This window comes from Sinocyclocheilus anshuiensis, unplaced genomic scaffold (genome assembly GCF_001515605.1).
Source record: "Sinocyclocheilus anshuiensis isolate Anshui unplaced genomic scaffold, SAMN03320099.WGS_v1.1 scaffold278, whole genome shotgun sequence".
NCBI classification, from domain to species: Eukaryota; Metazoa; Chordata; class Actinopteri; order Cypriniformes; family Cyprinidae; genus Sinocyclocheilus; species Sinocyclocheilus anshuiensis.
In genome coordinates, this window is record NW_015546072.1 from 2,026,043 (window position 1) to 2,047,024 (window position 20,982).

General features: G+C 34.7%; 4 protein-coding genes and 1 long non-coding RNA gene across 5 annotated transcripts in view; 2 read left to right on the top strand and 3 right to left on the bottom strand.

Annotated features, from left to right (window-relative positions):
* The window catches only part of LOC107699749 (long-chain-fatty-acid--CoA ligase ACSBG2-like), an 11,424-nt gene extending 2,125 nt beyond the window's left edge, over positions 1-9,299 (bottom strand). The window contains exons 1-11 of the mRNA XM_016501099.1: positions 9,209-9,299; positions 8,217-8,494; positions 7,762-7,850; positions 7,530-7,650; positions 6,775-6,855; positions 6,341-6,490; positions 6,058-6,225; positions 5,729-5,910; positions 5,414-5,647; positions 2,001-2,218; positions 217-356 (exon numbers count right to left, since the gene is read on the bottom strand). Coding sequence (XP_016356585.1) covers positions 217-356; positions 2,001-2,218; positions 5,414-5,647; positions 5,729-5,910; positions 6,058-6,225; positions 6,341-6,490; positions 6,775-6,855; positions 7,530-7,650; positions 7,762-7,850; positions 8,217-8,494; positions 9,209-9,245 — 1,698 coding nt within the window. The 5' untranslated portion in view covers positions 9,246-9,299. The remainder of the gene's footprint in view (positions 1-216; positions 357-2,000; positions 2,219-5,413; positions 5,648-5,728; positions 5,911-6,057; positions 6,226-6,340; positions 6,491-6,774; positions 6,856-7,529; positions 7,651-7,761; positions 7,851-8,216; positions 8,495-9,208) is intronic.
* Positions 9,300-9,360: 61 nt separating this feature from the next.
* LOC107699750 (uncharacterized) lies at positions 9,361-11,777 on the bottom strand. The gene is made up of 3 exons (XR_001635495.1): positions 11,656-11,777; positions 9,591-9,671; positions 9,361-9,439 (listed from the first exon to the last, which is right to left on the bottom strand). It is a non-coding gene; the product is annotated as an uncharacterized LOC107699750 (long non-coding RNA).
* A 1,294-nt stretch (positions 11,778-13,071) lies between these two features.
* LOC107699751 (histidine triad nucleotide-binding protein 2, mitochondrial-like) lies at positions 13,072-14,965 on the bottom strand. Its single transcript, XM_016501100.1, has 5 exons — positions 14,813-14,965; positions 14,521-14,658; positions 14,301-14,381; positions 14,139-14,211; positions 13,072-13,440 (listed from the first exon to the last, which is right to left on the bottom strand). Exons 1-5 carry the CDS (start codon positions 14,888-14,890, stop codon positions 13,349-13,351), a joined length of 462 nt encoding a protein of 153 aa, XP_016356586.1. The 5' UTR covers positions 14,891-14,965; the 3' UTR covers positions 13,072-13,348.
* A 949-nt stretch (positions 14,966-15,914) lies between these two features.
* On the top strand, positions 15,915-17,385 carry LOC107699686 (28S ribosomal protein S30, mitochondrial-like). The gene is made up of 4 exons (XM_016501021.1): positions 15,915-16,557; positions 16,697-16,842; positions 17,050-17,155; positions 17,375-17,385. Exons 1-4 carry the CDS (start codon positions 16,002-16,004, stop codon positions 17,383-17,385), a joined length of 819 nt encoding a protein of 272 aa, XP_016356507.1. The 5' UTR covers positions 15,915-16,001.
* A 931-nt stretch (positions 17,386-18,316) lies between these two features.
* LOC107699754 (complexin-4-like) lies at positions 18,317-20,936 on the top strand. The gene is made up of 3 exons (XM_016501103.1): positions 18,317-18,420; positions 18,873-18,960; positions 20,402-20,936. The coding sequence occupies exons 1-3, from the start codon at positions 18,371-18,373 to the stop codon at positions 20,597-20,599; spliced, it is 336 nt and encodes a 111-aa protein (XP_016356589.1). The 5' UTR covers positions 18,317-18,370; the 3' UTR covers positions 20,600-20,936.
* Positions 20,937-20,982: the final 46 nt, after the last annotated feature.

Below are 20,982 nucleotides of genomic sequence, written 5' to 3' on the forward strand. Positions count from 1 at the left end.
TATATATATATATATATATATATATATATATATATAACATTTCTGTCCCCCTCACTTCTGAAATGATGGCTACGCCCCTGGCATGACGTGTGGAATGGATCCTCTGTGATCCTCAAGTATAATGCTAAATTTCTCCAAATCTGTTCAACAAGCTCCTGAGGGTGAGCAAATTTTCATTTTTTAGTGAACTATTCCTTTAAGTAAATGTAGACTCACCTTGAGTGTGAGTAGCATAGACAGAAACTTCTTTTTGTCTCCAACCAGCATGACATTGCTGATGATTGACACCTCCTCTTTTAGGGCATCCTCAATAGGGACGGGTGGTACATTTTCTCCACCAGCAGTAATGATTAATTCTGCAAGAATAAGGTCATTAGATACACATGTATAAACAAATGTTTACAGGTTGTCGCACTGCAGTTTATGCATTTATCTTAATTAAATTCTTTTCTTTTCTCACAGTAATATGGGCGTTATCCAAAGGCAGAGAAAGCAACAATCCAATTCATTTTCTCCATAAGGGAACTGACTCATAAACATTTGAAGACAGACCTATTGTGAGATATAAGGTTGTTAACTGATGGTACATGGTTTTGTTGAAGCCATTAGCCCACGCTTTTTTTTAATTATTGTGTTTAACAGCTAAATGGCTGGTGAAAAACTACCAATTACCCATGATTCTGCAAAGAAATCTATACCAATCAGAGAATCACAATTGTACCAAAAGAGCTCTTTAGTGCCTGCTCACTGCCATAAAGCACTACAATTGACATATGCTCTCAAACTACTGAAGTATTTGTATATGTATACATATTTTTCAATAAACATATTTCTATATACATAATCAACAACTTTAAATCAGCAGTTTTACATTTATGATCATTTTCATTTTGAATGTTTGGTTCGCAGTATTCCATGTTTGTTTGTTCCATTAAGTACACAGTATTGCACCTTCGTCTTTTGGTCAGATACATTTTTTCTTCAAGTCAAAGTTGGTAATGTTGTGGTTCACCCCATAGCTGGTTGATTTGGTTTACTGCTTATCAGAATCGGAATCAGAAAGAGATTTGTTGCCAAGTGTGTTTATACACACAAGGAATTCGTCTTGGTGTCAGGAGCTTCCAGTACATAAAGTATAACTCTTTAACAGACTTTACTTAAAGGCAGCAGCTATGACAGCGATAGAGGTTATTTACACTAAGTGGAAATAGCATATTTTCTTAGCGATAGATGCTATTTACACTGAGTGCAAATAGCAATGGATTCTATTTACACTAAGTGAAAATGTCAGTATTTTTAACAATATGCTATTTACACTAGTGCAGATAGCGATAGATTCTATTTACACTGTTAAAATAGCAGGGTTTTCTGCTATTTATACTACTTATTGCAAATAGTGGCAATTATCTGCAACTCAGTATTATAGTACATTATAAAACAGTATGCAGTAATAATGTATTAGTGTAAATTATAATTTTAATTCAGATTATTAAATGGACAATAAATTGTCCCTTATTGGGACAATAAAGCCCTCCCTACACCTACCCTAACCCTACCCGATACTTTATTTTCAATTTTTTTGATTATTTCCTTAATTGTTATTGAAAATAAATGCCTTTCCGATGTGATATGAGATTTGAAAAGGGAGAAAAAAAAGTTCGGTAAAAGGCGGATTCGAACCCTGGTCGATCGCGTCAAAAAGACTACGGTACGCGCTTTACCATCTACACCACTGAAGCTGACGATTGTCAGCCGTCTTTTATAGTGTTGACCATCCCTATCACACGACTGTGGGTGGAGCTAGTGTAAATAGCCTCTGCCAACAAGGTGGGCTATTTGCACTTAGTGTAAATAGACACTCCGTTATTTAAATCCCTATGAGGAAAAATACCTCAGGAAACAAATTTGCTAAAAATAACAAAAAGTTGGCAGACATTGTTTTACCCTTATTTCACAAATGTGAAACTCCCCATTCTACCTTTTCTACCCTGTATTTCTACCTTTTATTCTGCCAGTGATGAACAGGAAGTCATCTTCGTCATGTTTGCCCAGGTCTCCTGAGTGAAGCCACCCATCTGTATCCAGTGCCTCCTCAGTCTTTTCTGGCATGTTCAGGTATCCCATAAACACATGCCTCCCCCAGAAACATATCTCACCGGTCCCATCAGTATCTGGCTTGTCTAACTTAGTTTTGCAGCCAGTCAACACCTTACCACAACTGCAAGAGAACAAAATATGAATGTCACATACAGCTGTCATCTGCAAATACTGCTAATGTAACCAATGACTTTTAACCAATAAGTGGATGTTTGAAGTAGAGTTCATCACATCACAATACAAACATGTTGGAGGAATGTATCAAACTATTTCGGTGGTTCTGCTTGAAGAGTAAGGGAGATTTTTACTTTTTCTGTTCCAGTTCCTGTACTGTGAAATAAATTGCCACTTTCTTTAAAATCCTCTCCATGTATTGACACTTTTGGCCTCTATTTGTTTTGGCTTTTGATCTGAATATTGTGAATGATATGTAGCAGCCAGGATGGATGAGGCGAAGTATTATAGTGTTATTTTAACACTGCTATCTATATTCATGCTATTCTGGAATTGTTTTAGTTTTACAGCATTTTTGTGTACAGCACTTTCTGTCATGTGGAAAAAGATACCAAAACTAAAACAATCAAACAATGCCTTTAATCATTTAAAGGAACAGTTCATCCAAAAGTAAAAGTTATGGTAAAAAAATATTAAAAAAAAATTTGTTCTTTAAAGTGGAGTATAACGACAACAACAACAAAAAAAAATCCATGTAATTTCAAATACAGCAGGAATGTTAACCCTCAATATGACCCCAATCAACTTTTACTTAGTTATAAAAAAAATGGTTCCCTTTATCTCAGTGGAATAAGATTTTGTGACTTTTCAACATTTTCTATCTGTATTCACATAAAAAAACGGGCTTGATTCAGTTGTTCTGAAGGTATGTAAAAAGTTTTTTACAAATCTGGTCTTTGGGGTCAATATGACCCCAATTGAAAATGAATGGGAAATGCGAAAAAATCTCTCTATTTTTTTTTTTTCATTTTGTCAAAAAAAAAAATCAATAAATCCAGCATAAATCTGAAAATTTCCACACAGAAATGAAGGCCTGGTACTAGAGCACAAATGCAATGTAGAAAAGACATGCTCACTCACATGCACACGCGCACACACACAGGAGTGAATGCGACAGAGGGCATTTTTATAGAAATTGGCAAATAAAATCAATAAATCCTGCATAAATCTGAAAATGTCCACAAAAATGAAGGCCTGATACTAGAACACAAATACAGTGTGGAACGAGCATACTCACTCACGTACATACACACATACACACACACACACGTGCACACACTCTCTCACACACACACACACACACACCCACCATTCATATCTGCTTATTGCAGTTGTTTTTTTTTTTGTTTTGTTTTTTTTATTGGTGTTGGTTTTATTTACATTTAAGTAAAATAAAATTGTTTTGATTTTACTTTTTAGATTGAAAAAAATATGTGCATGCAATCAAGTTTTAGTCACAACTTGTGTGGCATTTCTGCAAATTTATGTGGCATTATTGCAAAAGCGGGCACTTCAAAATGCCTCAAACAACAAAAACTAATTCTAACCTTTGAGAAAAATACTGTTTTTTAATGTATTAGATAATGTTTCAATATATATTTACAAAATATATATCAGAAAAGTTGTGAGAGGAGCAGTTGGCCACTTCCAGAAAAATGAATGGATCTCTTAAGATTTTGTGACTTTTCAACATTTTCTATCTGTATTCACATAAAAAAACGGGCTTGATTCAGTTGTTCTGAAGGTATGTAAAAAGTTTTTTACAAATCTGGTCTTTGGGGTCAATATGACCCCAATTGAACATGAATGGGAAATGCGAAAAAATCTCTCTATTTTTTTTTTCAAAAATTGACACTTAAGACCTATATGGTCATTAGGGCTGGGGTTTGACACAAATTTCACGATTCGATTCGATTCTCATTCACAAGCTTGCGATTCGATTCGATTCAATATCGATTATTTTGGATATATATCAGGTACAGTACATGCCACATTTTCTCAAAGAAAAACATCTCTCAACTAATGCTGTAAAATATACATGAGAGTCAGTTGGTACTACATTACAATAATATTGAAGGTTAAAATTGACTGATTTGTTAAAATTACACTAATAATAAAGTTACAATTACATAATATTTCTACTTCAATTCATTAAAAAAAAACAAAAAAAACAATGGTGGCTGTCATAAAAACTTGATGGATTTATTCAAACATAAATTAAACATTGAAGAATAGTAAAATTTATAATGAATATGTTATATGGTGCATATATTTAGCAAAATGCCCCTCTCTACAGTTTATTTTTCTATCTGACTAATGAGTTTATGGTGACCAAATATGTTTTTTTCTGAGGTAAATGTGACGTTACGTGACATTGTTTACAAGACGTTATATTGACGTCTTTGCGCACTGAAACACTGATTGAGCGATTACATGAGACAGGATACAGATTGTAAAGTTGTACTCTTTCTTTTAACTTACCTTAGGATGTTTAGTCATGTTTATTTTGTGCTGAAACTGGTATTAATGTGGAGGAGATGATCAGTTCACGTGCACGTCACGCTCTGCCGCGTCTGTTGAACTGAGGCGCTTCAGCGATCTGTCACTTCACATTAAACAGCACCAAAACGGCATTTATTGTTTGAATACTGCAATACCATGGACAGAATTTGAAATCTGAGACTTTGTTCCATATTAAAATACCAAAGCACAATGCTTATTGCGATATATTGGATGGGAAGTGCCCTTCAATTTTCCGTCCATAAACTGAAAACAGGCTAGACTAATCGATGCTTGGGATTTAAGAATCGATATCGTTCCGTAAAAATGATAATCGATTAATATCGAGATATCGATATTTTTTTACCCAGCCCTAGTCATTCATTACACTATTCTTTAAAAAACTCTAATTTCTACAAGTTTTTCTCTAACCAGCAGATGGCAGAATTCTACACCTAACACCTAGATCAATATCCAGAAACAACTTAAATCAAATTTAGATCATCATTTAAGTGATTTTTTCATAAAAATGTGATATTTCACATGCAAGCTAATGGTGTAGTTGAGGAATTTTGTGGTAAATAGGTACAAAAGTACTTCATATCTCCAAAAACACAGCTTTAATGTATAGATGGAGAAGTAAACAAAAAAAATTATATATTATTTGTATGATTAAAAATTCATAATTTTTTTACAATAACTCTATAAATTTTGGGGTCATATTTACCCCAAAGTCCAGAAGTGTAAACAGGAAATGGGGACCATTTGAGGGTTAATACATAAAGCACATCATGCCTCTGACCTCATAATGCGATAACCCTCAGCCCAGGAGATGGAGTGAGGTCCAGTGCTCTCGCTCATGCCGTACACCTCAAAGAGGGGGATGTAAAGGCTCATGAAGTACTCCAGTGTGTCTTTGGTGATTGGAGCTGCACCTGTAAAACAAGTCCTACAGCGGTCAAGACCCAGAGCTTTTCTTACGTTCTTGAAAACCAGGGCATTCGCCAGCGTGAAGCCCCACGGCACTGAGGAATCACTGTAGAGAAATAAAATGAGCTGTGAGATTCTTTCAGATGATTCAATTTATAATTTAATCCATGGTACTTTTAAAACTCACCCATTCATGGCATTATAGCTAGCTTGAAGTCCGATCCCCTTGGCCCAGTCTGCAATCTTCTTTTTTGTGACAGACGACTTTGCACCAATGGCTTTCATTGCTTCCTGCATTTTTTCCCACACTCGAGGAACTCCCAAGAAGCTCGTGGGACGCACCTCTCTCAGAGTGTTGGCCAGGGAGCCCTACAGTGAGTTTTTACAGTTAATAGTTAATAAGTTGTGTTTCCTCATTTGTAGAAAAGTGTTTGCTGAATGAATTAATGAAAAATGTAGAAAAATGTATATTTCCAAAAGTAAATAGTGGAAGCATCTTAAAAGCTGGAGTTTTACCTTCAGGGCATCCGGCTCGGCAAAATTGGTTATCCCGGCAAACCTCATGCAGATCCACATGTCTTGGACCTGGGCTGCCACGTGACTCAAGGGCAAGTAGCTCACGAGTTCTTCCTCAGCCATCTTCAGATTGATCATGCGACCTGTTGCGCTGGCTGTCCAAGTGATCTGGACAGAGGAGGGATGAATATAAGGCACAGCTGATCAAATGTGATTAATTACATTTGGCATTGACATAAGTGCTGAACTATTCGCTTTATGTGACACTTTAATTGGTACTCACATTATCATGGCTGAGCATGACCCCTTTGGGATTCCCTGTGGTGCCTGATGTGTAGATTAATGTGCAGCACTCGTTGGCCTTTTGACTGTCTATCACCACATCCAGCTCAGAATCAGGAACATTTGCTCCAAACTTCATGAATTCAGCCCACTGAGAGAACATCAAATTGAAGCATATATCAGGAGCACTGTTTGATTGTTTGGTTAGTAGACATACTGGAAATATTTTGTTGTTTACATTAATTTTCCTTGACTGGCTTTTTGTGGGAAAAAAAAACCCCTGTACATTCTGATACTTTCTTGTTTGGGAACAAACAATACTGATCTGTACTTATCAGTGAACCTGCATTATCTGTATTTACTTACATGTACATGTTTTGTACAACCATTTAGCATTCAGAGCCATTTTTATTGTATTATTTGGCAAAAGCTTACCGTATATACGTTTGGTAACTTCTGCTCCAGTTCGCCCTTGTACTGAACAATAGCCTTCAAATGTGGCAGCTGATCTCTGACCTGTGAGGAGAGTGAAAAAAAACTGATTAGTATTTTATAAGCAGATTCAGTCATTTATATTTATATATATATATATATATATATATATACACTATATGCTAGCTGAAATAACTAAATGTTAACATACAGAACCATTTGTAAAGTGTTACAAAAGATTCATAAATAAGAACTTTCACAAAAGACTTTATTACAAAAATGTGACAGGGTTTTTGTACTTCATTCAGGAAAACATTAGTACGTTATGTTTTCTAACAAGATCACGCTTGTTCATAATAACAATCATATCTGAAGGAAGTGACATGTTTAGTGGAGTTGATTTACAGATGGTGTAATGGATAAATGATTAAACTTTCGATTTGAACTCACTGTTCCACACTCTAAGATAGGCCTAATATTTAGTAATCCAATTATTTCACTGAATTATTAAATCAGTAATCTATTTTAACCAGTATGTTTTCTTGTTGAATTTTTATCTTTCCAACTCCATCCGTTTTATTTTTGAGAACTTGACTCATAACTGTTAATACACTTTTTGTTATTAAAAGAATACTATTATAATACCTCTGTACTAGCAATTCTGGAACTTTTTATTGCATCACTTCTCATGTTAATGTCTTTCTAGGATGAATCACCTGTAGCATTAATCATCTACTAAATGAAAGCTGTTCAACTACCTGGAGGATTTTGATCAGTTGTTTGTTGTTTTCCACAACTAGAACATTAGCTTCACAGTTATGAGCAACATACTGGCAGGCCTCTGGAGAGTTAGTGGTGTAGATTCCAGTGGCCAGTCCCCTGTGACAAAACAAGATCAGATCCCACATTCCATCAAGACTTCTTTTGCTCATTCTCTAATCTTATGTAGATTCACTTTTAACAGATTAAATGAATACACTCCGTCAATACCCTGCTAGGATACATCCAACGTCGGCTATAAACCATTCAGGAGAATTGAAGCCCAGAATACCAACGCCATGGAATCGCTCCAGGCCAAGCTAGAGTACACAAAGAGCACAATGACTAAATATGCTAAATCAATTCACCTACTAGAGCTGTTTGAAACTTTGGTGCAACAATGAAACTAGAGCTGTAAAAGCTTTGAATCCTTAAAACCTCAAGCCAATAGTTTGATCATTTCACAAATGATATAGGAAATGTCATTCAAAGGAACTTCCAAAACAAACATTCTAGATTAACTTAAGCAAGTACTAATTACACCACAGCACCATTTTTACACCATTCCATGCATGAAGTAAACAGCTATCAAGTATCAAGTAACAATACATTTCATACACTGTAAAAAATATTTCTGAAAAGCTTTTGAAATTCATTTTTAAAGATGAAAAGATGTGACGTCGAACCTTCAGAAAGCTTTTGGCTGCCGCTCTTGCATGTTGATAGTACTCCTTATAGGACAGAGAGACCCACATTCCATCTTTCTTCGCACGGAGGGCAGGATAGTCTCCGTACTTCTGCACTGTAGCCAGGAACATCTGATGGATCGTCATTGGAGGTTCTGAGCCCAGTCCCGATGTCTCCATCCTCAGTTTGACAGGCTTGTCTCTGGCTGTGCTCCACAGCTCCTGGGCTTGAGCGAGACGCACATCTCCAGTCGTCAATGGTATTGCCGGTTCATCGCCTTTATGATCCGAACAGCAAGGACACACAGGAGACATGATTATATTTTACAAGTGCTTCTGAAATGTATTGCAAATTTGTATATGAAGCTTCTGCATGCTAAGCAAGAAAAGATCAGTCCATTCAGGCAGCTGCCCTTGCCTCCTGTCACACACTCAGAAAAACACTGAGGAACTAACAGCTTTACAAGAGTGCAGAAATAGGTCAGGTTACTGACAGGATATGGTATGTGTTTCTCACCAATCAGGTTTCACATGGTTACATAGCAGGTTAAAAAAAAAATGGACAGAACAAATTCTGTTTTTATTATTAACTTGTACGGTTTAATATATTACAAAGAAACAGCAAGTATCACATAAAATTAAACATTACATTTTGAAGTAGAAAGACCAAAATAGTATTTTCTTGTTAAATTAAAAACTCCAATTTCAAAAAATAATTTATGCTGCAGCTACATTTATCAATTATATTTGATATATTTTCATCCTATTTTTTTAATGATTGTAATTATAAGATTAAAAAAGTCAAAAGTGACATTCAGAAATAATATAATTTGTCATTTTCACAAGAATGTATTTTGTGAAAAATCTATTTTTTTATATTTGTCAGCAAGGACAACATGACCGATGCACACTGAATGCTCTTCAGTATTTATGCAAAATAGTTGCATTTTCAATATGCAAACCTATTGTGAACATTCATGTGAAGACTGTACCTTTGTTATTCTTCATGACGGAATGAGCAATCCCCATTTGGTTGGTTTTTGGAGTTATGGAGTGCTACAGTATGATATTCTTCAGTTTTAACAGAACTAGCAAGAAAGACAAATAAAACTTATTACAGGATATCATAATTTATACATCAGTAAGGGAATGAGCAATCCCCATTTGGTTGGTTTTTGGAGTTATGGAGTGCTACAGTCTGATATTCTTCAGTTTTAACAGAACTAGCAAGAAAGACAAATAAAACTTATTACAGGATATCATAATTTATACATCAGTAAAAAAAAAATAATAATAAAATAAGCAGTACATTATCAGGTACTACAATATTGGAGGTGGACAGAGATGACATTTTCATTGATCAAGTCTACATACCCTTCAGTATCATTTCCAGAGACAGGGATTTCCTTGGAATCACTCTGTGATATACACTCATCGGCAGTCATTGTACAGAGCCTTAAGATGACAACAAAATAAAATATTATTACAAAATATTGCGTTACAAAGTAATGGCCAAATAGAATAAAGAAAAAATATAATACAAATGTCTAATATCTTCTATTCAGTCAAAAGACTCTAACACTAGTGGTTTCAAAATGTCATTTATCTTTTATATGTACCCCAGCTCTTGCAAAATAGTAAGCAATATGTGCCAGTGGATAGAGTGCCAGATGATGAAAGCAGCAAACAAGAGGTTACTGTTAATGACTAGCTTTTCACCAACATTAGGAAATTCAGATTAAGACAGTATTACGTTAAATAGTCTAATGTGCAAATGTGCATATCTTTAAATCTAGAATTAAACATGAAAAATACATGTTTGTTTGCAAAGGTTTAGTCATACAACATATGTGCATTTGTGAAGTCTGTATAAGCATGCCATCTAGAGTATGTTGAAGTAATTAGTACGTTTGACATTTAAAGGGATAGTTCACCCAAAAATGAAAGTTCTGTCATCATGTAAGTCCCACTCGACTTGTTCCAAACCTGTATGAGCTTCTGCTGAGCACAAAATAAAGTATTTTAAAGAATGTTGGTAACCAACCAGTTTAAGGTAGACATTGCCATCAATAGTTTTTTTCCCCCCTCAAACAATGGAAGTCAATGGCTACCATGAACTGTATGGTTACTAACATTCTACTAACATTCTTCATGATGACAGTGAAAATTCTGTCATTATCATTTACTCACCCTGAAGTTGTTACAAACCTGTATGACTATTCTTCAAAATATATTTAAAGATAGTCATACAGGTTTGTAACAACTTCAGGGTGAGTAAAAGATGATGAGAGATTTTCACTTTTGGGTGAACTATCCCTTTAAGTTGAGTAGAATGGACATTGCATTTTTATAAGACATATTTTTATAACAGTTTATTTAAAGAAAATTAATTAAAAAAAATGTTTTTTCATCCTGGGAATGATGCCTCCAGAAGTTTATAACTTGACTACTCAAGATGCAAAAGGACTAAGTTCATGATAATTACAACACAAGTGTGGCCACATCATGATCTGTGTCCAAGTGAACTCGATGAGAAAACTCTTTCAATACCGACAAGGACAATGATATAGGCCTCAGTAATCTTGTGAAATAATTTGATGGTTTTAAGGAATTGGATCCTAATCTGTACTTAAAGGTGTGGGAGTTGAGGTGTCAGGTTCAATATTCATTCATTCATTCACATGGGCAGCTTTTCACAAAACATGGTATTGTTCTACTGAATCGAAGCATTATGCATTAAAAAAAATCAGGAAATGGAAATGCACTCGCTTGTAAAAAATAAAAGAAAAGAATAACATGATCATATGCAGTTCTATAATGAATTATATTCATCATATTTAAAGTGACTAGGGATGTAACGATTAACCGGTGACACATGACCACCTGATGACAAAGCAGAAGACAAGAGAAACAAAATTTACAAAATATATACCATATATACAGTAGGCATATTGTCACACTATATGGGGTAAATCACAGTGGAAATCAATTACGTAACTAAAAACAATGAATGAAATAACAAACATGGTAAATAACATACAACGCATAGTTTCGTCCCACAAATAACCATTAGAATTTTATCTAGGCTATTTGTAATTTTTAAAACGCACGTGACAACTTGCCTCAACCAGACATTTGAAAAATAGGCTACCTTTATAGGCCTACTTTATGGGGAAAAAAAATTATTAAATAGAATGAACTAAAATCTACCTTGTGACAACTAGGCTATATTGAAAATATCACCCCTACGTTCAATTAAACAACTAATTATTAACCTGAATATTTACTAGAAACCTAGGTATAAATTCTACTTTGACGGTTTACCTCAAAGACACCTGCAGAAAGTTCATTCGTATGAGTTTGCAAACGTATTATCTTTATAACATACACATTTAGCTAGCCTACTAATGTTAACAAAAAGTGATCAAAGTTGACTTACATGTTCGAACGGGTTTTTTCCTGTCAGTGCTGTTGGAAATTGTGTAGTTTTCAGAGCAGGAGTGAATGAAACAGATGTTTCTCAGGTGGAATAACGTAGTGCGTCTACTGTTCCATTCAAACCTATGGCCTCACCGTACCATCCTGTCACGTGACGTGTGGAGCAGGTGACAGGACTTCACTGCTGCTGTCTGCGTTTAGATTATTAAACTAACGATTTAATCGCCACAGCACCATATATATACTTTAAAAATCAAGAATATAATTGTCAACGTAATGTATTTTTGACGGTTTTCTTTTTTAACAATACACATACAACGTATGATATTAATGTCTGTCACAGACTTAATACGGAAATTAAAGAAATTTGATCATGTCTCTGGCATGTCATGTAAACATTCTACAGCTGATATTTAAATACAATTTGCGTTCTAAAATAACTTCCTATTCAAGTTGTATTGTACGGCATTTGCAAGACATTTCAACAGCAAATGTCTGTATTAATATTCATTCATTCATGTTTGCAGACTTGCTTTTGATATTTCACGTTATAGAGATTGCGAGACAAGTTAAATTAAGAGCTGTTTATTGATCAACACGTTGTTCATTAATATTGTTACATAAGCTCCAAGGTCACAAAGTCGATAGTATGAAAGGGATTGTGATTCCACATAATTTTCGAGCAGATAAGATAAAGCAAAACTCATTATTGACAAGACAACTGTGGACACTTACTATTTTGCAACCTTCACCTAATAAAAATCCATAACATATGCTAGATAAAATGACCATTATATTGTATCTACACTCCAGAAATCCTAGTATGTTTTGTTAAATTTAGATTCAATCAATATGTATTAAACTGAATTATAAAAGGCTCAAAGTTGTTTGTTTAAACTATTAAGATTATTATTGTTCTGTATCACATTTCTTCATCTAGTCAGCACAGACATGATGTGTTGCCTGTACAGATGCATCTGATGTTTCAGCAAATAGGACGAAAGTTCACTTAATATAAACACTCATGAGCGACCCATAGAAATCAGCCCACTGGACATCAAGGTCGCTCGATCACACCACCTTCATCAGTTAATAGATCTACAGGATGACCTTAGCTGAGGCCAAACCAGGTCTAATACAAGATTTCAGATCGTATGTTTTTATTTCAGCACGTCCTGAAATGTGTCTTCATGGTATAAACACGGGGGCCCTTATTCATGGAACATGGGCAGAAGGAACTGCTGTGTATTTTAAATCATTCATAATATGAATTATATGTAAACTGTCCCATTGACTTGAATGCAACAATTTATGCAAGAATATGCTTTGCAAGAAATTCGTTCTGCTTGCATTTCATGACTAAAAACCATTGTGCGTTAACTTCCTATTTATATAGTTCCTGTCCTTTTTTTCAGTACATCTTCTGCATATGCCAAACATTTAATACCCATTGTGCAAAAAGCCAATATCAACTGTGAATCTTGCAAAATTCACCAGAACATTTTTATTACCCAGTGAATGACTGGAAGACTGAAAACCAGTCAAATTAATTTTAATGTAGAAAATAGTTCCCACTCTCTCATTTGACAAATTTTTTTTTTGGTAATTTCCAACAAATTTTCATTTTGTATTTCAGTTATGCTTGTCTCCTCCAAAAATGCAGACCATTACTTTTATTCTGACAGAAGGTCCATCTATCCTGGAGGCCATTTCATTTGCCGTCCTCCAAGACCATGAATGTGAAGGTGATACACGGACTGTGCCCCATTTTTTCCATCATTAATGACTGTAAATAACAATGACAGATAATTAAACAAATAATGCATTCTTTAAAGGTAATGACATGTTAATATTATAGTGTACTATACTAAATAAACTGCACATATTAACCCTATAAAGCCTACTGTATTATATTTGATACACAAATTTCTACAGCCTTTAAATGATCAACATTATAAAAATTTGTTGTACTCAATCTACTACAAGCCTTCTGTCATCTGACTGATAGTTTATACTTTTTTAGCAAGTTAAAGCCTTTTAGTATAATTGTAAATATGTCGACCTTTAGGTCATTGTAGAGTACATGTGTCTTTTTATAAATTAAACGTAAGAATCACTTGTTAGTAATATCTCAAAAATAAACACTAACTGGACTGAAATGAGATTTACGAGATTATCTATACATCATTGATGTACATCAATATTTATATGTATTTTACGTACGTAGTCTGCTAGACTGTTACAAAAACCTTAATTTACATTACAAGCTAACAGAATGCCATCTTACTTTTTGGTCACATAAATATCAGCAACTGCACCAAATTGCATATTTTTGCTTAGTGAGGTGTTTTTTCCACCTTGATTATGAGCTCCATATTCTTCTACATCATACTATTTGAGCATTATTTTACACGCTAAGCTTTACAGGTTTAAGATGATAGATGATTAAATGAACCCTTTTCAAACAAAGCATATTTTGCTCACCAACTCTGTATCCTTCATCCAGTCCTTCTTTCTTTGCTACGTTTTTGGCCACTATCAAAAGATGACCCAGGAGCTGGAGGAAAATGTCAAGATCTTAGAGGTGTGTCATCCTCTGTAATTATTAAAACTAGAAATTAATCAAATGTATGTGGACAGACAAACCGATGCATCATCATCGTGTGCTTCACTGATCCTGGGAATGGGAATCCTTGGAATAACCAGGAAATGCACAGGAGCTAGACACTGCAACAACATATATATTATATGTAAACTGATATGCACACTATTCATACTATTGATCTATCTGAATTAAATAAAAAACAATATGTTACTTAACAGTATATTAAGCAAAGGTCCTAAAGGCTTGTGGTCTGCAATTTACCTTGTCATCCTCATAAATGATAACTGCAGGGATAGTTTTGTCAATTATTTTAGAAAATATAGTGGGTTCAGGTTTTCCGTATTTCCTGCTGGCTTCCTGTGCCAAGCGAACCTCGTCGCGCGTGGAAGAGCAAACGGTCTGAAACAAACAAAACCTCATAAACAGGATCTCTGAATGTCTAAAACATGTACACAGCAGATTAAGTCTACAGCAGATTAAGTCTTCTGCGCACTTCAATTTCACAGACCGCACTTAAACTCTAACAGCGTGTTCATAAAATAGAATTAAACACCTTCACAGGTAAGTCACGCCGTAAATTATGTCCAAGAGGCAAAACCTGCCGGGTTAGTAAAATACTGCAAGCTGTCATTGCACTGTTTTAAGGACAAACAGCGTCCATATCCCATGGAAATCCACCTCTCACGTGCTGCTGCTGAGGATTTGTTTACATCCGGTTCTCAAAAGTTATGCGGTTTTAAAAATAAAAGTTTCCTTTGAATTACAGAATAAGTGAAAAAAAGAAAAACTTCATTATGCATATTTTAGTTTCACAATTTATTTTTTTTTATTATTTTGAGGTGAGATGTGTTCCTTAATATCTTCGTGAGATTCACAATTTGTGTTTTGAATTAGCATAACATACTTTCGTTCAAATGCATATATTGAACAATGAACACACAATTATGCATACAAATATACAAAAAAGGGACAAGAAAAAACTACAAAAATAAATAAATACATCAATCAATCAATCATATAAAGATCAGAATAAGGGTATAAATAATGTTACATAATAAATATTTTTTATTTTTATTTTATTTCTTTATTTTTTTTTGTTTAGTACATTTTTATGCGTTTATGAATGTGAACTTTGGTCAATTTTGATTAATTTAATAAAATAATTTTCATTATTTTTAGAATATTCGATATATTTAGAAAATTCGAGTTTATTTTCCCATAAAAGTTAGAGGTCTTGAACAGTGAATATTTGCATTGATACATTTCTGTATAGCACAGTATAACTGAATAAGTACAATGCCAAAAGCAAAACAGTTTCATAGTTTCATAGCTATTACAAAAATAGATGTTTATGTTACTCTATTTTAGTTTATCTTTATTATTTTTATTTCTGTCAAGAATGGTTTACTGGATATAGATTTGTGTATAAGAGATTCACTTTTTTTATTATTATTATTATTATTAATGCCAAAATACTTTTTATAACAAGTACATAACTATACAATATCAAGAACACTAGAGGGCAAAATATCTCAAGAATAATACAAGGAAGAAAGTAAAATAAATAAATAACATAACATGAGGGGGAATTATACAAGGTTAAAAACATTGAGAGAGATTCACACGTTTACCATCAGACGATTGCTCTTATTCTCCTCTCATCCGCTCCAGCAGACGGCAGCAGACAAACACAGTGGCACTGAATGACAGAAGAAGAACTCTGAAGATCATGCGGGAGAAACATGGCGTCCTGCAGCAGGTTGCCCTTGCATCCTTTCCTCTTCAGTGCGTCGGTACGCCTCGCCTGTAACAGAAATGTCCAGGTTGAGGCTTCCACAGCAAAGAGTCTATATCCACCCATTCTGCCCTCCCGCACCGCGAAGAGTAAGGCGGCGAAGCGGCGCGTGGTCACGGAGGTCTTCGAGCAGCTGCGCTCCTGCACGGCGCAGGAGAAGATCCGAGCGCTCACTCGCGTTCAGCGCAAGAAGTATGTGATTTACCCACGCACATTTGCTCTCAACGCGGACAAGTGGTATCAGTACTATACCAAAACGGCGTTTCTCAACAGACTGCCCGAGAAGTACGAGTCTGCGCCGGTGGTGGATGAGTCTGTGCTGTCTGAGGTGCGATCTGTAGTCTGCAACTCCATCTTACAAGAACACTGGCACGCGAAGAAAGGGAGGACTTTCATCCAGAAAGAGCAAGAGCAACTTGTCACTCCGTTTCTAAGGAACGCGTTGTGTGGTCTGAAAAACCTTCTGGCCAAAGAAAACCCCGTGCTGAGTCTGTCAAGTTTAGGTGGGTTTGACCTCCATGTTTACACTTTACTGCAACGCAGGTTTCTCATTCAGTAATGTGGCTTCTCTTTATATTGTTTAAAGTATATAATGTGTTTTCTGGTTTTTAATGTATGTGCTTTTTTGTTTATTATTGGCAGCTTTTGACCCTCAAGTCAACTATTACTGGTTACGGGGAGAAAGGACTATTCCAGAGGGCCACAGGAGAGGACGGATCGAGCCCATGAGATTCCAGATTGATGACAAACCTCACAGTCAGATCAGGATCCCACAGCAACTTCCTGAGGTAGGGGCCCGTACCTCACATTATGTTTATGATGAATACAATTTGTGTAAATAATGTTAATCATGACTGCAGACAGTTTAAAGATGCAACTGTTTTACAATGTAAAAGTCTGTGGTGATGTTAACTGGGAATGTTGGCATGCAGCGCTTAGGAGAAATAGCATTAATGTGTGATATATGTGCTTAATAGTGATGTAATATCTTGCAGTTTGTTCCTCTTGAGGCAGAAATCTCTGCTGAAGTTCCCGTTATCACGTTGGCTCCCGACCTGCTCCCCTTGTTCAAGAGACAGTATGACAACAACATCTTCATAGGTTGGTGTGTTCCAATTTACATTATATTATTTTATTAATATTTTGAATTAATTTTTACATTTATATGGTCACTATTCATTTTAGTTTTAGCATTTGTATTTTTATCTCAGTTTTAGTACTTGTACATATTTTAGCTTATTTTATCTCAGTTCCAGAGACAACAGTTATACTTTTGAGTTTCGTTTTGTTTAATCTAATGTTCATCTTATTTCATTTCAGCTTTATTTTGATTTACCAGAAATGGTTTTTAATAGTTTTAGTTAAAACTCCCAGATTTTTGTCTTCAAATATCCCATGAAGCAACAGATATTTGCAACTCTAAATGCTGATTGGATGAGCCACAAAAGTTGCTGCACATTCTGTATTACTGGAGAAAGTTGCTTTGTAACTGTAAAGGACTTAAATTTAGGCTAAATTAAAAGATTACACATTATTTGTTGACGAATCAACAAATCAAGATCATATTTGTATTTAAAGGAATAGTTCACCCAAAGATGAAAATTCTGTCATTTACTCACCCTCATGTCAGTCCAAACCCATAAGACTTTTCTTCATGTTTGAAACACAAATGAAGACATTTTTGTAGGTTTGCTCTTTCTTTTCCTTAATTGAAAGTCCAAGCAACCAAAAGCTCTCACACATCACAAAGTACAAAAATATATCATAAAGTAATCTGTATGAATCGAGCAATTTGAAATTTCAACTTTTCATCATATGAACCGATTTAATCCTTTAATAAAGTCTTCAGAAAAGTATTTTCTTTAGTTGACCTTTATTATTAAATTGACTTCCAAAAGGTCATATGAACACTTAAACCTTGGCAATAACACTATATTGAAGATTATGAAAACATGCCTTATATGTTTATTTAATATAGAGAATGTAATATACAGTAAATGAAGTCCTTAGCAATGTCCTTAGCAATGCATATTACTAATCAAAAAAGTTTCAGACCAGCTGATGGAATTTGGCAGAATATGGTTACTATTTTTTTGGCCACGGTCATGTTCTTGGTGATGCAACTGCAGGGCTGTCGCACAGAAAAGCCTCTCATTGGATTTACTCTGATAGACCAATCCTGAAGCTAAAGCTTGATTGGGGAAAAAAGGAAAGCAGTAGTGTATCTTTTGTTTTTTGGAAGGAGCATCAGTTCTCATTCATTGTGATCAGCCAGTTGAAGAAACAAGAACAACTAGCAAAACGTCTCATGATGGAATGTCCAGAGAAGAATATGAGGAGTATCAGAAGCAGATGGTGGAGGAAAAGTAAGTCTGAAACTCTTTTAAAAACATTGGCCATTCAAGCCCATTTTATCCAGGAGGTTTTCAATAATGTTGTAAATTCAAGAGAGTATTACATTCACAAGGAACAAACTGAAATATATCAGCCAATTTTCAAACACATTTTTAACAATTGCTTTGTGATGTGAAGCATAACTTTCACATGATACTCATGTTAGTATCATGTGATACTCATGTTAGCATTGGTTGAGCGGTGAAAGAAATCGCATCCCCTATATTTCAACTATTATAAATACGTTAAATTTATTAAATGTGTTAAATGTATACATTACATGAAGTACCCTGATGCTGTGCTGTTTTCTGATAACACTGTTGTAACAGTTCTTGACTGCTGCTTACGTTCCTGTTCATTTTCAACTTCTGTTCTTTGTGCTTTTCTCATCTCCTGTACATTGCCTGCTTCTTTGGGAATAAAGGATGGAGAGAGATGCAGAATATGCTATAAGAAAGGCAGAAAGGGCTTGTCTGAGGACTTGTTTAAGAGAAAAATATCGAATTCCAAAGGTGAGAGTCCCAGGAGAAGATAAATGAATCTCTTTCAGTAATTTAGCTATTCCTGTCCCTGACTGACTGTGCTTAAGCAGCACATGGATAGCATCAGTTTGCAGAGCTGGTTAAGCTATCAAGTGTGTGAAGGTTGCAGTGCAGATTGTGGCAGGAGATCGAGGCATAATGTAGTAAATTAAAATAGTGAGTCTGGATGTTCAGGGCTTAACCACCTGCAGTGCTTAATCCCTAAAGTGAGCTTTAACAGCACTGCTGTAGAGCTGTCAAACTGTGTGCAGTTTCATGTGGATGAAGAGAGAAGTTGGGAAATGTATAAAATAGGGAAAATGTATAAAAATTAAAATGGAGTTATTATTTTACATGACTTTTCCAAGTTTAGAAGTCACATTTATAATTATAGTCTAGGTTACCTATAAGAAAATATCTTTATTTTTTAGTTGGTTTAGCTTCTTTTACAACTTTTGTCTAATTTAAAATTAAATGTGAGTAATTCTGTGCCCCCCTTAGAAGTTTGCTAAGGCCCTCTATATAGTGGCCCTGGCTCTGGCCCCCTGGTTGTGAACCATCTATATAAAATCTATAGTCACAGTGATGCAATTCAATTAATGTAGTGCACACTTAAGGTTAGTATAGAAATAAACTATTAACATTTTGCAAAGCTGTAACCATATATTCGGCATTTGAAGTGTTAGATCAGATTTTTTTCCGAAATGAATGTTAATTTTATAATAAGTTAATTATCATCATTAATAATCACAGAGGCAACTGTACTTATTATTAAACAAACTTAAGTAAATAAATAAATAGTCTAGTCCTTTTTTTATTCTACACAAGGCCTTCATAAAGTTGAAAATTATTAATTTTCTCTGATGACATAAAATTCTCTTTAAAGAAGCTATTAATTATATCTACATAAAATACATATAATTAATAATTAAAAAATCTACTTAAATCATAAACTTTCAGGTATTTTTTTTATAATGAACATATTTACTTTTCCTTTATTTCAAAGAATGCTTTCTTATTGTTATTTCATTTAATGTCTTCTTTTTATTTTTCATTGTTCCTAATCAAACTGGCTCGCTAAACTACTGTAAGTAAAAAAGTGTCACAGGTATGGTCAGTATCTGTACAAAATAAAAACAAAAATATTGCATTCTCTAATCAACACTTTAATCATTTTAAAAAGAAAACAAATAATCAAATCCGCATCCTGAGAGACAATGTGACTATTTATTGAAGTAGTTTAAATAGGTAAAATCACCTCATGATCTGTTTTATTTATTAAAGTCATGCTTGAGGCATGTCTGCAAACTATGGGTTCTGGGTGTGTAATTCTTACATATATGAGCAAAGAAGTGCTATTAGATTTATCTGGTTTGATTGACATGCTGTTTGTTTTTCTCAGAGTGAACAGGATGAGATTATGATCCAGCAGGTCGGAGATGACATTGACGTGCCAGAAGAACTGATCAAGATGGTGGATGGAGAGGCGCCACAGGAGGAGGAAAAGGAGTCCATCATAGGTCAAATGCAGAACCTTCAGAACATGGATATGGGGCAGCTCAAAGAAAAGGCCCAGGCCACATTTGTGGAGATGAAATCCAAGGCTGAGGAGAAGTGCACTCTTACGTAACGTGTAGAGGAAGTCAAAGTCATCTAGTTGTCTAACGTCTTGATGACAAGCATTTGCTTATGCAGTGAAACGATTAAGTTTCCATTTCCTGAGAAATATTGATCACACAAGAGATGAATGTCATTGTGCAGAAATTTATTCCGAGTTCTTTTGTTTGGTTTCTTGTTTTTCTTTTTAATCAATTGTTTGTTTTTATTGATTTATTTTTTTTATCAAATTGTGACTGACCTTCTCATTGAGTAATCTTACATTACAAAGTCAGAGTTATGACCAATATCTACATACTAAAAGATAATCATGACATTTGATTCATGCACTTTTTGTTTAAAAATAAAGATTATTTTTCTAAATATGTTTAAAATCTATATGAAAAAAAGACGTTT

What these genes read in the sequence shown, in the direction of transcription:
- LOC107699751 (XM_016501100.1), bottom strand. Translation starts at nt 14,890, where the DNA reads ATGACAGCTTGCAGTATTTTACTAACCCGGCAGGTTTTGCCTCTTGGA. An exon ending in GGCGTGACTTACCTGTGAAG is followed by an intron (nt 14,659 to 14,812) that starts GTGTTTAATTCT and finishes TGTTTGTTTCAG; the next exon opens with ACCGTTTGCTCTTCCACGCG. An exon ending in GGATGAAGGATACAGAGTTG is followed by an intron (nt 13,441 to 14,138) that starts GTGAGCAAAATA and finishes TGTTATTTACAG; the next exon opens with TCATTAATGATGGAAAAAAT.
- LOC107699686 (XM_016501021.1), top strand. Translation starts at nt 16,002, where the DNA reads ATGGCGTCCTGCAGCAGGTTGCCCTTGCATCCTTTCCTCTTCAGTGCG. An exon ending in GCTGAGTCTGTCAAGTTTAG is followed by an intron (nt 16,558 to 16,696) that starts GTGGGTTTGACC and finishes TATTATTGGCAG; the next exon opens with CTTTTGACCCTCAAGTCAAC. An exon ending in TCCCACAGCAACTTCCTGAG is followed by an intron (nt 16,843 to 17,049) that starts GTAGGGGCCCGT and finishes AATATCTTGCAG; the next exon opens with TTTGTTCCTCTTGAGGCAGA.
- LOC107699754 (XM_016501103.1), top strand. Translation starts at nt 18,371, where the DNA reads ATGTCCAGAGAAGAATATGAGGAGTATCAGAAGCAGATGGTGGAGGAA. An exon ending in AAGCAGATGGTGGAGGAAAA is followed by an intron (nt 18,421 to 18,872) that starts GTAAGTCTGAAA and finishes TTGGGAATAAAG; the next exon opens with GATGGAGAGAGATGCAGAAT. An exon ending in AAAAATATCGAATTCCAAAG is followed by an intron (nt 18,961 to 20,401) that starts GTGAGAGTCCCA and finishes ATGATCCAGCAG; the next exon opens with GTCGGAGATGACATTGACGT.